General features: G+C 32.6%; 1 protein-coding gene across 3 annotated transcripts in view; it reads right to left on the bottom strand.

Annotated features, from left to right (window-relative positions):
* The window catches only part of per (period circadian regulator), a 32,959-nt gene extending 20,526 nt beyond the window's left edge, over nucleotides 1-12,433 (bottom strand). The window contains exons 1-8 of one of the 3 annotated variants that reach the window (XM_090104513.1): nucleotides 11,966-12,433; nucleotides 10,076-10,187; nucleotides 8,567-8,650; nucleotides 3,563-3,717; nucleotides 2,364-2,452; nucleotides 1,790-1,846; nucleotides 1,434-1,565; nucleotides 302-377 (exon numbers count right to left, since the gene is read on the bottom strand). In XM_090104513.1, coding sequence (XP_089960639.1) covers nucleotides 302-377; nucleotides 1,434-1,565; nucleotides 1,790-1,846; nucleotides 2,364-2,452; nucleotides 3,563-3,717; nucleotides 8,567-8,650; nucleotides 10,076-10,187; nucleotides 11,966-11,987 — 727 coding nt within the window. In that variant the 5' untranslated portion in view covers nucleotides 11,988-12,433. The remainder of the gene's footprint in view (nucleotides 1-301; nucleotides 378-1,433; nucleotides 1,566-1,789; nucleotides 1,847-2,363; nucleotides 2,453-3,562; nucleotides 3,718-8,566; nucleotides 8,651-10,075; nucleotides 10,188-11,965) is intronic. The other 2 variants (XM_090104520.1, XM_090104529.1) reach the window with 2 other exon arrangements.
* Nucleotides 12,434-12,838: the final 405 nt, after the last annotated feature.

The following is a 12,838-nucleotide window of genomic DNA, read 5'->3' as shown; positions in this document are numbered from 1 at the left end:
CCTTAATCACAACTATTAAACTTGTACCAAATCAAAGAGAGATTTTTTAAATAGTCTTCTTAACTCAATTCAATCGGCATACAACAAAAAATCTAACAAAATAAAAAAGTTATATCAAACAATGCCAACCAAACATTCAAACAATGAAATATACACTTGTGTATCACACCATAACACATATAATATATATGCATGTGTATATTATACGACTCAAACGTGTATCAATAGGTACATGCAGTGGCCATACACCAAGCGCAGAACAATCGTATTGGCACAATGGATTGTCACAAAGAGAAATTACCTTTCTTTTCCGTACCATTAACAGTTTTCGGCGCCGCCAAGCCGTTCGTTATAAGGGACGCGAATGTGTTGCGGTCCTGTGGAATTATGTTGAATAAATAATTGTATAGAGATGAACAACTATTAATAGAGCAGGGTAATTGCGAATGTGGAAAAAGTAGAAAAAAATATCCAATTCAAAGGGTTGTCCGATTTAGGAATTCTATCGTTATATTGCAAATATTAATAGTTGATAATCGCGCGCATCTCTATTAAAACAAAGTCCGGTCATGTAGAAATTTAAATTTATTTGAATTAATCCACTATCCGCTATTATCCAAACACAATATCCTAAATGATTTGAACAAATTTAAAACATTAATAAATTAAGACAAATTCAAACCGAACCCTGTTTTCAATAAAATAAATTAATTGTAATTCAAAAACCATTTTAGGTAACCTCCACTTAGGCTTGTCAAAACCGTCTAAGCCAAGAAGGCTTTATAAGTTCTACGTAAATTCCGCAAAACCACGTGCTTTTGTTTACAGTACTAATCTTCTCTTCCAAAAGTACAAGTGAATTCTTAGAAACTCGATATAATTCTCGCTAAAAGAAATAAACAAAACGCCGTCACGAGTGAACTTCACAAAACGTGACACTGAAAAGGTCGTCTGATTTCCTTTCGGGCTTCATCTACAAGCGTTGTCTGGAATTAAGGGTTTACCTAAATCTGAAATACGCTAAGCAATACTAGTCTCATATCCAACGTTTTACTATTGAATATTGATAGCATCAAACTCTATTAGTCTTCATTTCATTGATAAATGACAATAGTTTATCGTTCTGTTACAAAAATTTTAATCAAATTAAAAAGTTCGTTGGAGCTAACAAGAAATGCTAATTACAGATTGCGACATGAAAACGTGAGAATTAGGTTTTTACTCAATTTAAATCCCGACATTTAAAGCTAAATGAGAAACCCTATTAACCATAAGTATACTTTTTAAACAATATTGTAATTCCGTCTGGGAAATTTCTAACAGTATAAAGTGTATTAAAAATTACGAAATTTTTTACGAGGTCCTACTCCCGAATGTATGCCGTATAACTACCCAAGAAAAAATACAATTTAATTTTTACTAAACAAACTCACCCTTGGATGAACGAAGTCGATAAACGACCGGCCAATCCACATGTCCTTTGGAAAACCGAGCGTGTTGGTGAGAGACGACGTCGTATACATCACGACTCCATCTTGCATGGAGATCACACATGAGAATCCGTCCTGGAAGATAAATAGAAAGATACATGAATAGTTTTACCAAAAAGTGATATTTAAGATATTAATCCTTAATACAAAAGGAATGTTATAACCTAGGGTAATCTATAATACATATAATACATAGGAGCGCATCGCCAACAAACTGTTTTACAGTTTGGCGAAAGTTTAAAGTTATATAGTGTTAATAAAGTGTAAATTTATAAATAAAAAAAAAATGTTAAACTTACAGCAATATTCGCAAAAGGCCTGTTGGGTGTGTTGACCGGGAAGTTACACGTGCTCGACTACAAAGCAAAAATAAACTCTCATAAATTCAAAAAAAGGGAAAACAAAAAAAGTCAACTTCCTTGTAAAAAGCAAAAAGTATCCATTGAATATAGACATTGAAATGGCTTTCGACCTGTAAACTTTATTTTGGAGGACAAACTTGAAAGTTTCGCAACAAGAAAGTTATCGTTATATTGAGATCAAAAAAATTGGACATCACATGGTTACTCGACGGTATATTTCTTATAAATTTTTAAACAATAGAAAAAGTTCGATCACGAGGCGGGATTCGAACACGCGACTTTCGTTTGAATAATTATTTTTTTTTTACTGGACAGTCTACAAAAGACTACCAAAGAAAGAGTTTAAAACTTTATAATCACCATGCCAAAAAATTTGTAATTATTTTTTTTAACAATCGTTTAAAAATCTTAGAGCTTTACAAATCTTTAAAGGGCTCTACTGCTTCAAAACACTACATCTCCCAAATACATCCTACACCTACATATATCTATTATCTAGTCTCAATCTTACCTTATCCTTAACGCTGCTTCGTTCCGGCGTGGATATGTCCATGCTCTCAACGCACGACGCTTCAGCTGGCTGCGCGGGCGAGCTGGCGGCTGTGCAACAAAATATCAGACTGAACTAACCATACTTACAACTTAACTAACACGTGCGTATGTAACGTACTCAAATACTTGCAAAAAAATTGTAAAAATTATACATTTTTGGTATTTTTTTTGTTTTGAATTTTTGTACGATTTGAAAAATGGTTTAACACACAGCATGTAAAAATTTTGGTCTCTTTGAAATTGAAATATCAACATCGACTCTTAACTAATATTTTATACTTCATAGTTGTAATAAAAAGTTGCTTGTCAAGGGGAGCCCTCACAAAAATAATTACCAAAAAGAATTCTCCCAAAAAAACAGATTGAGTGAATATCATGCCAATTCATGCGCTGTGCGTAGTGTTCTCCAAACATTTCAACTTTATTTCAACTATATCTTACCTGCATTATAAAAACTAATATTAATATAAATTGAAATAAATTATATTATTTGACTTCAACTAAAATAGTCATAAAATTCGATATGAAACTCAGGAAAAAAAGGAAAATTAACAAAACAATATAAAACGTGACAGTAAAGAGAGAAACTCCAAATAAAAAAAACTTCAAAAACTCTGTTCTGAATACTGTTTTACTTCGGAGATTTGTTAAAATTTTGTATTGAATATTATTTTCAAAGTCATAAGGAAATAAAATAAAAATTATAACCAATTTCAAACTATGTTTTATTGACTTCAATTATTTCATTTCCTTGTGATTATCAACAAAGCTGTTTATCCAGCTGGGTTGATACCACAGTTACAGTACAGACTACAGAGATATTACTAATTTAGTTCACTTTTTTATAATCGTGCCTCCAACATTACTCGTAAAGACAATAGTAAAGAGAATAGATAGACAATAGATGTATATAAAATTTCACTGATCTCGAAGGTTAAGAGTTTCTCATTATTTTACCCTCAACTAGTAAAATGATTTTTTTTTATATAGTGCCATGCAATGTATATACTATGTGCGATGGTACCCACGCAATAGTTACGATAAGATTTTACGAGTGCCATCGTAATAATTAGCTAAGCTACTTTGCATTTTGTTCCCGAAAAATTTTTTTTTTTATTTTTTTTATCTATAACTTCATTTTATTATCAGGTAACTCACCATCAACGCATTCCTCCTCCGCCGACTTCACCTCGGGCTCCGGCTCGGGTGGGCTCGGCTCCTCCTCCTGCACCTCGAGGGTCTCCTCCGGCTGCTTCTTCTTCTTTTTAACTTTACACCGGATCTCCACAGGCGGCTGGCTGACATTGTTGTTGCTGTGTATCGTAGTGGTACTTTAGTATCGCATACTTTTGGGAAGGGATTGTGTTTTTATCCAATAATTTAGAAATTTTAGATTTTAACGCGATTTATTCATTATATTATTATTATCCTGACGTTTTACACACTTTCCATCTTAACATCAGTGACAATACGTTGACAATACGCTCGCTAAAAAGGGTGCCAAAGGTCGGGATAATAATATACTGAAAAAATCGCGTTTACAATATTTAGACCCTGTGAAAGAACATCTAAGGCTACCTTTTATCAAAACACCACGCGGGCGAACCCGCGGGCGGAAGCTAGTTTAAAATATTTGAATGTTGTTAAATCCTTCTTCCTACAAATAATATAAGCACGATTTTTTCTAAGAATTTATTAATGTATGGATGGATGTATGTGTCTTATTCTTTCATCCAAAAAAAGGTTATGGGATTTGTTAGAAATTTGGATTATAATCTGGAGATATATTAAGTTTCAATTAGCACATAGGCTATTTTTTTCAGAGTACCCACAGCAGTTAAGCCGTGACCTCCAGCTTGTAAATTGATAAATTACACCTATCCAAAAACACACATAAATGAAGCAGATTACAATATACACATTTACGAATACAGATTTATTTTTTAAGCTATTGTATAGCTTCTATCGCGGGCCTTGAGCGCGCGGACCGAATACAGAAATTCCGTAACGAAAAAACCTCACGCTCCTCATTCCGACGGGCACGGAGGTGTGGCTTGAAGACATGCTATGCTTTACCGCGGCAGTCCCCGAGTGCCACACGTCTTTTTTTAATAAATGTAGGTGATTTTTCTGTATTCTACACTTAGAGTAGATTACACTACTTAATGACATTTTCAATGCCTTACTTTTACCAAAGATACATGATACATAGACGAGAGCATTTTCTTTTAATAAGTTACTACTTAACTACTTACGTAAGTATACTTTTCTCTACATATATATCAATTTCATTTTCAATAAATAATAACAATCCATTGCTAACACCAGCGAGCTTACTTAAATTATGTGGCACAGTAATTTACGTCATTATAAGGCTAAAGGCGAACGGTTACGAAGTAAGACCACGCAATCACTTGCGTCGACGAAACAAACGCCGAATTTGTCATCCCGTATTATTTCCGAACTTTTTCAACACCAATTATAACTTATTGAGGGTTATTTTCAAAGACAAAAGAATGATTCGAATTCTTAACTTTTTTATCCTATTGCAAATTGAGCTTTAGCTATACTCAGACTTTTAATGTTGTACCTATTACGTATCATTCGTTTATATAATCAGAATATTTTGGTTTTAAAGAGGGATATAGTCACTCAACAAACGGGACTTCATTCTATTGATACATTTAGTAATAATAGGCGGGTCCCCACAAAGCGAGGACGCTCGCGAAGCAATTGCTTGATAAGCAGCTCGGAGCCTCGGTCAGTGTCGACTTGGCTTGACTGAGAAAATGACTTGTGCTGACATTTGAGACGCTGGAGCTCTAGACATATGGTAGAAACTCTATATAAAGAAAAGATTCCGCTATCGATACTTATATTGACATACACTTATCACATCACACTAAACCAATGTTTCTAAACAGAAATTTTTTTTCATTGTTCAAGATATGAATAACATATTTAAACTTCCCGTGACATCAGGATTTTCTCGATATCAGTGCACACGGTTCTTGAATCACTTGACACCTAAATAGGTCTGAAGCGATTTTATATAAAACTTATCTTTTGAATCTAAATCCCGAAAAACCTTAGATATATATTTAATTATTTATTAATTATTACGAATTGAGTATTTGAATTAAATTTTTTTTTGTGATAAATGGAAAGATTATATAGTAGTTTTATAACAAAACTGTTTTTATTTTTATTTTTTTTTTTGCAATAATTCAAAAGTTATTTCAAAATAAAAATTAGTCTTTGAATCCAGTACCGAAGACACGCCGACAACTCCCGAAGCGTCACCCGAGCGCGTGTGACGTCATAATGTTAGTTTTCACTCATTGCAGTTGATAGAAAATTAAATATAGTTTGAAAAACTAAACAGGATAAAAAGATAAATTCATGAAATTATTGTATTGTTACCGGGTTTTTATAAGTATACAAAATTTAAATTAAATCCGTCGGTTTATAGTGGGTCTAAATCGAATCGAAAGGAGAATTGGTTACATACAAACATATGTTTTAAGCTGATCCTGGCGATCCTTATCAGGATAAATTTATGATATTATTGTATTGTCATCGGACCTTGATAAGTGTTCAAAATTTGAACAAAATCCGTCGGTTTTAAGTGGGTCAAAATCGAGTCGAAACTTCGAAAGGAGTCGGTTACATACAAACATACAGGTGAAGCTAATAAAAGCGTGTTAATAATAAATACAGTGTTTTGATCTATTTAATTTTGTTGTCATTATTAAATTACATATTAATTATATTAATTGTTAATTATATTATTTAAATTTATATTAAAAATGGCGAACCTCAAAAGTTATCGTTTTGTACCATTATGTACGCATACTACAAAGGCAACTCCTGACAAAAATCGGTGATCATAAATATATCAACATCAAGAATATTATTCGTAACTAACTAACTAATTCGGAACCAACTAACAAATCGTATGTAAACGCTATGTACTGCAGTTAATAATAGCCATAACATTATGACGTCACAACTGTGGTGACCAGTCATGGCGCGTTTTTAGTCACGTGATTCTAACTTAAATTTCATCAATTTTTAATTGCTTATAATTAACGGAAAAAAATTTTTTTGTAAGTTATTTGCATTAAATATCAATATTATTAATAATAAAGTTTCAAAATACATAAAAAAATCAATATTTTTTTTTTATTCAAATACTCAATTGTCCTCAAAACGATAACTTAATTTCAAATATCAGTGGATGGACAGTAAATATTAGTGTTTTCTTTTTAGTAATGCTTTGAACAATTTTACCAATTTTCAACTGATATGATTTTTTTCTAAATTTTGCAGGTTCTGGGTGGCCGGACCATTAGTCGTATACAAAAGAAACAGATGACAAACGTTTTGCCATTTGTCCAACCCCTAGTGATAACTAATAGCCGAAAGGACATTCATTCACTCACAAGTAAATGCAGAAGATAACAACATTCCATAATCGATACAAATTAATATACTATAGTACATCCATTTTATAACAGTTCTCGGAAATCGTTATCGAGAATAGATTATATTTCTTCCAATATTTAAACGTGATCCGACAAACAACCCCAACTATAGTAACTAGAGCAGATGTTAGGAAAACGTGATCAGTACAAGGCCTGATGCTATTTATTGAATTGACTACTTGGTAGTTGGTGCGAAACGCCCGTTAAATAATTAATGCAGGCACCAATTGAGTGCAAGTACCAAGTGACCAAACTAATAACTTTTTATGCTATGACGCTTTAAACCCCTGAGCAATTATTAAACTTATAAGTTATAAGCAACTTTGAAAATACAATCATCAATACGACCCGCATAATTGATTAGGTAATGCTATATTTTTAGACCGAACAACAACTTTGTATCCGTGCCAGCGAAGTGTTCGGAAGAAATGTACAAATTTTGTAAAGTGTATTGTATTTTGTCTAGTATAATAAACGCAAGTATCTGGTTCGCCCTCTCAAATATAGATCAACAGATTGATTGAACAGTTCCTGTCCCACTCAAAACGACTACTTAATGCAATTAAATTATAAGGCGAACCTAAATGTACAAAACGTGCACTTATATAAGTTTAGTTACGCTTCCCACCTATTAAATGTAAAAGGATTCTTATTAAAACGTCACAGACCCTTCACGGGCAGGGTAATCCGAGCGCGGGGAGCAGCGGAACAATTCACTAATACCGTCACGTGTTTGAAGCGCTACGACCGACGCAAACTTTGTTTTCACGTGTCCAATAAAGTGACAAAGTATTCACGTTGTTCGAACAATCGACGGCGTTGACATTTAAGTATTCCGAGCGGTCATTTTTCAAACTTTGTTTAAGATTTATTTATATCTATATGTACCTACATATTATAATAAAACCGTAGGAAAGTCAAGAATATTTTTTTAAGGATACCTGGAACATGATCTACAACCGATATCGAAGCCAAAAATATACATTTTAGAATTTTTGTCTGTTTGTCTGTATCTATGTCTGGGGTAAACTCAAAAAGAACTGCATGGATTTACTTCAAATTTGGCACAGAGATGGCTTGAGACTTGAGAAAGGACATGGGGACTTCAGAGGACTTGAGAAAGGATTTTAGGGTAGGGCTTTTCTCTGCGGGCGAAGCCACCGGCGGAAAACTAGGTATTCATCTATGTGTCATATAATACGATTTGGGAATAAATATCCCAACAACGTGAACTGATTATGAGGTTACGTATCTCCGTGGCGAATCCGAAACAAATCTCATGTTTACTAAGCGTAGGTGTGTTATGAATGTATGATATATTCAGAATTATAACTACCTAGATGGTTTCGAATGATTTATTGCACCGTAAAGGAAAACATAACGGCAGAATAATACAAAAAGTTTTAGTTAGGTTACAAACACAATTTCCAATTAATGGTTCTCAATAGATTCCAATAAGAAATCCTCGTTACCTTATTATGCAATAATTGAAATGTAACCTGAAAAGCAATAATTTATCCTGCCGTGATTACTCATTACTCAACGTTATACCCTGATATTATTTATGCTGTCAATGCCCACAATAACAGTATAAATAAAATATGACTCATGAAAAAAATTGACTAAAGTTAGGTTAAGTAGCCTTCACCAAAATTAGATAAGAAATGTATCATACCTGTATTCAGATGTGGATGGCTTTCCGCCATACCCACTACTACCGCTGGAGTGGCTCCCCGAATGCGTAGAGTGTGAACTACGGCTGTAAACATTTATTCATTTCATTATTTAATCTCTTTCAAAGTCGCCCTCACACCAATAATTCCAAACAACTTTCCCAAATTACCAATCTTCTATTTAAAGAACATCCCTGTATAATTTTCCTGTTAAGACTGTTATGACTGTTCATACTTGTACATGCAATGGTCTACTTACCTTGTAGCAGTAAATCGTCCATATCTATACTAGTAATAAAGCTGAAATTTTTTTTTTGTTTGTTTGCTTGCTTGAACGCACTAATCTCAGGAACTATGGATCTGATTTGAAAAACTTTAAACTATTTCACTGTTTGATATTCCATTTATTAAGGAAGGCTTTATATACACTTAGAAGACCAATAGCAATGTAGTGTAAAAATAAAATTGAACATCAAAATATGGACTTTGCACTTACAAAAATATGCTGATAATTAAATGTTAAAAATGAACTCATAATCAATAAGTAAGAGGCATTGGATCCTAACTCATCAAATTATTCAGAAATACTGCATTTGTATATTGAGTGCTAACCTAATTTCTCTGATGACTCAGTGTAATTTGATATACATATGTCACGGCTAAAGGTAGGTGAGAACATAAACTTAAGATTAGCCGGCTAAACTTAGGTTTATTTTCGACGAGGTGTTAATGTTAGTTTGTTCTATCTTTAGCCGGCTAAACTTAAGTGTAACCGCAGGCCCGTGGCTAAAAATGTCGGGGTGGGTAGATTTGGTTAGCGCCGGGCCGGTGGAGGGCTTGAGGGGCCCGCACAGTGCCAGAAAACACTCGCCCTGTTCCTTACATGTATTATAGTAACCAAATCTACCCACCCCGACTCAGGGCAGAAAGCTGGTGGCTAGGTTAGGTTAGGTTAGAACTCTTAAGACCCGCACGAGCCGAGCGAGCGCAGCGAGCGTGCTGCGGCAGCAGCCGGCGAAGTGCCAGAAAACACTCGCCCTGTTCCTTACATGTATTATAGTAACCAAATCTACCCACCCCGACATTTTTAGCCACGGGCCTGCGGCTACACTTAAGTTTAGCCGGCTAAAGATAGAACAAACTAACATTAACACCTCGTCGAAAATAAACCTAAGTTTAGCCGGCTAATCTTAAGTTTATGTTCTCACCTACCTTTAGCCGTAACATATACAAATATCACCTGTTTTCCATTGATTTCTTTTTTATTATCGTTATTATGCTACATACTATATTTTTTATTTTTTCATCAAAAATCTATAGCTATGATTTGACTCCTATGTTTCCAATTTTTTAGTGCTGCCATAGGAATCTGCTACCTAATCACTAATCAGTCTAACATTTTGCATATTACACAAATAAACAAGTATAATGAATTCAAGGCAGATAGCTCAAATTGCCCAGTTTGATCAAGGTGACCCGCTACAACCAAAGAGAAATATAATTAAAGTAACCTTCTTGCTTGGCTGTTGCTACAGCTGTTGGAATATGCTGAGTCAGAAATTTTCGCATTTATGTCCGAGTCATCCATAGTGTCCATATTTATGTTGGTATTACTTGCTGCTCCTGAAATCATTCATAAATTGAGAACAACTGTTACATATTAAGGTTATTACATATTAGCAATGCTGATATTGTGTGAAATTGTAAACATATTTATGTAATTCGCAGTCATATCTAATAATGATATTCATTGAGAACAGTAACTGTTAATTACTAACAGACTGAATAATGATAAAATTATAACAGAATTTTATATAAACAATTTTTTAGTTATTTACTAAGACAATTGCCTTATCGGAAATTCCCTTTTTAATTTTATTTTTACAAACTACTAGACTACATTCTTTTGTTTGGTTATATAACAGTTAAAGCTCATCAGGTATATTTTAAAATATTTACACAAGGATGATTGTTTTCATAACTATTTGAGGATTATACCAGTGAATATCCTATACTCTATAGTATAATCTGTATTAAAACAGGTCTACAAGTCATATGTTCCACTTAGTTCCCACATCAAACTGCAAACTGTTTAAATCTGTGGTTTAAATTTATACAAAAACAATAATGCCAATGATGATATAAATTGGAAATAGTTTTATCACAGTACATCTATACTAATATTATAAAGAGGAAAGGTTTGTATGTATGTATGTATGTATGGTTTTCACGAATAAACCACTGAACCGATTTTGATGAAATTTGGCACAGATAATCTTTAGACCCTGAGAAAGAACATAGGCTACCTTTTATTGCGAAATATGTACCACGGGCGAAGCCGGGGCGGACCGCTAGTAGTCAATATTATTTTTGCATACAAACGCTACATATAAATATTTTTCGCATTGCTTGTCAGTTATTGTTAATATTATAAAGCTGAAGAGTTTGTTTGAATGCGCTAATAACAGAAAATATGAATCAACTCTCAACCATGTAGCTTCAAAATAATTGTTTGATTTTTAATTTGTCATCAAACCAGACTGATAATTATAAACAAATAGTTTTGGATTACTTTGTGGAAATTTCTGTGAGCATGACAACATTGGCTTGAAGAAATGTCATGTATAGATGACAAGAAAATATTAAAAAATATATTTTTAGCAAATAAATGATAGGAAAAATTTATATTTCTTTCCCCAATTGCCCAGACTTTTATAACCTTTGACCTCAATATTTTTTTATCTAAGAGGTTATAATGATGAGACGACTCAGTCTTACAGTGCTTACTTGTCTCAATACAAACAAACAATTAAGTGAGCAACACAATATTTACTTGAACAAACTATAAACAAAATGGTGTAATTCAGCACTTTCTATTTTCATGGTTTTGATATATAACATTTGATTTTTATTTAAACCTGAAAAGTGAGACTCTGATAAAAAATGTTGTCTGTTCAGTGAAATGACCCACTTATTTCAACAAGTCATTATCAATTCGCTAGGGCATATTGAGAAAAACTTAATTCAAAACAAATAATTCCAGTACACACAATTTGAAATCCATCGCAGAAAATTTTTATTGCAACTTAACATTCAACAGCATTTAAGCCGTTCACTAGACAAATAATTTATTATAATATGGTGAAAATCTGAATCAACAAACATAGTAAATGATCCAGATTTTCACCAAATTAGTTCATTGTGAAATTGATATGAATGATTTTGTATTGACAACAATTATTTAGTTTATGCGCACCTGCAATTTAAGAATGTGGAAAGCATATTTAAAAAACATATTGGATATATTAAAAGAATTATGATACACCTTTAAAAATGAACATACATCAATCTCTAAAGTAACAAAAATGTTATTATGATTATAATTAAAACTAAATAATTACCTTCACTCATATTGAATGCCATCTTTATATAGTTGAATACTTTGATATATTTGATTATGTCTCTAAGCACAATATATTTATGATTATCACTGTATTCAAACACATTGTCTCAATTATTTCAATGTTATGTAGTAGTTTTTATTGTTATTATAAGAATTTAACACTTCACTGCCTTGAGAATATATTTATTTATATAAAATGTATTTCAAAAGCACAACTTTTACAAACAAATAGTGTCATAAATCTAGTAAGAAATTGTGTATAATTGCATACACCCCACATGGGAAATAACTTATTAAAGTAGCTAAGTTAAAATCAACGTTTCTTAAAACATATAACTCAATCAAAGTTTGAATATTTTTCGTATTTATACAAATAAATCCAGAAATTGAAGTTACGAAGAATCGTTCTAACTTTTCAGAAGGTAATGTCTACGTTTTGATTCGCAGGATTCGCTAATCGCTAGTCGGTTAGTGTTACTCGATTCGGTTGTAACTTCTCGTCTGATAAATCGGATACGGGCAACTCGAATATTCGGTAGTGATGTACGAAACTTCAATGTTGATAAATAAGTAAGATAAATAAGTTCTACTTTTTAACATAATATTGACATTTTGGGGATAAAGATATGCTTAAATGCACTTAATATATTCTAATAAGTGGAATACTTATATATTTCGACGTAGATTACGTAAAATTTGTTAGAATTAATAATGTTATCTTGGGAATTTTAATCAAATATATTTAAGTTTTTATTCCTCGGTAATACAATGAAATATCATTCTAGTTCAAGTATTATAGGATTATTCAATCAAATTTCAATTCTTTGTAATAGAATTTATATATCGATTTTTCAATCGAATAAAAAATCGA

Source organism: Colias eurytheme, chromosome 1 (genome assembly GCF_061535395.1).
Source record: "Colias eurytheme isolate Ceu_HAF_F1 chromosome 1, ilColEury1 Martin Lab GWU primary, whole genome shotgun sequence".
Classification (NCBI taxonomy): Eukaryota; Metazoa; Arthropoda; class Insecta; order Lepidoptera; family Pieridae; genus Colias; species Colias eurytheme.
Note: the sequence above shows the minus strand (reverse complement) of the source record. Positions and strands in the feature narration are given on the sequence as shown.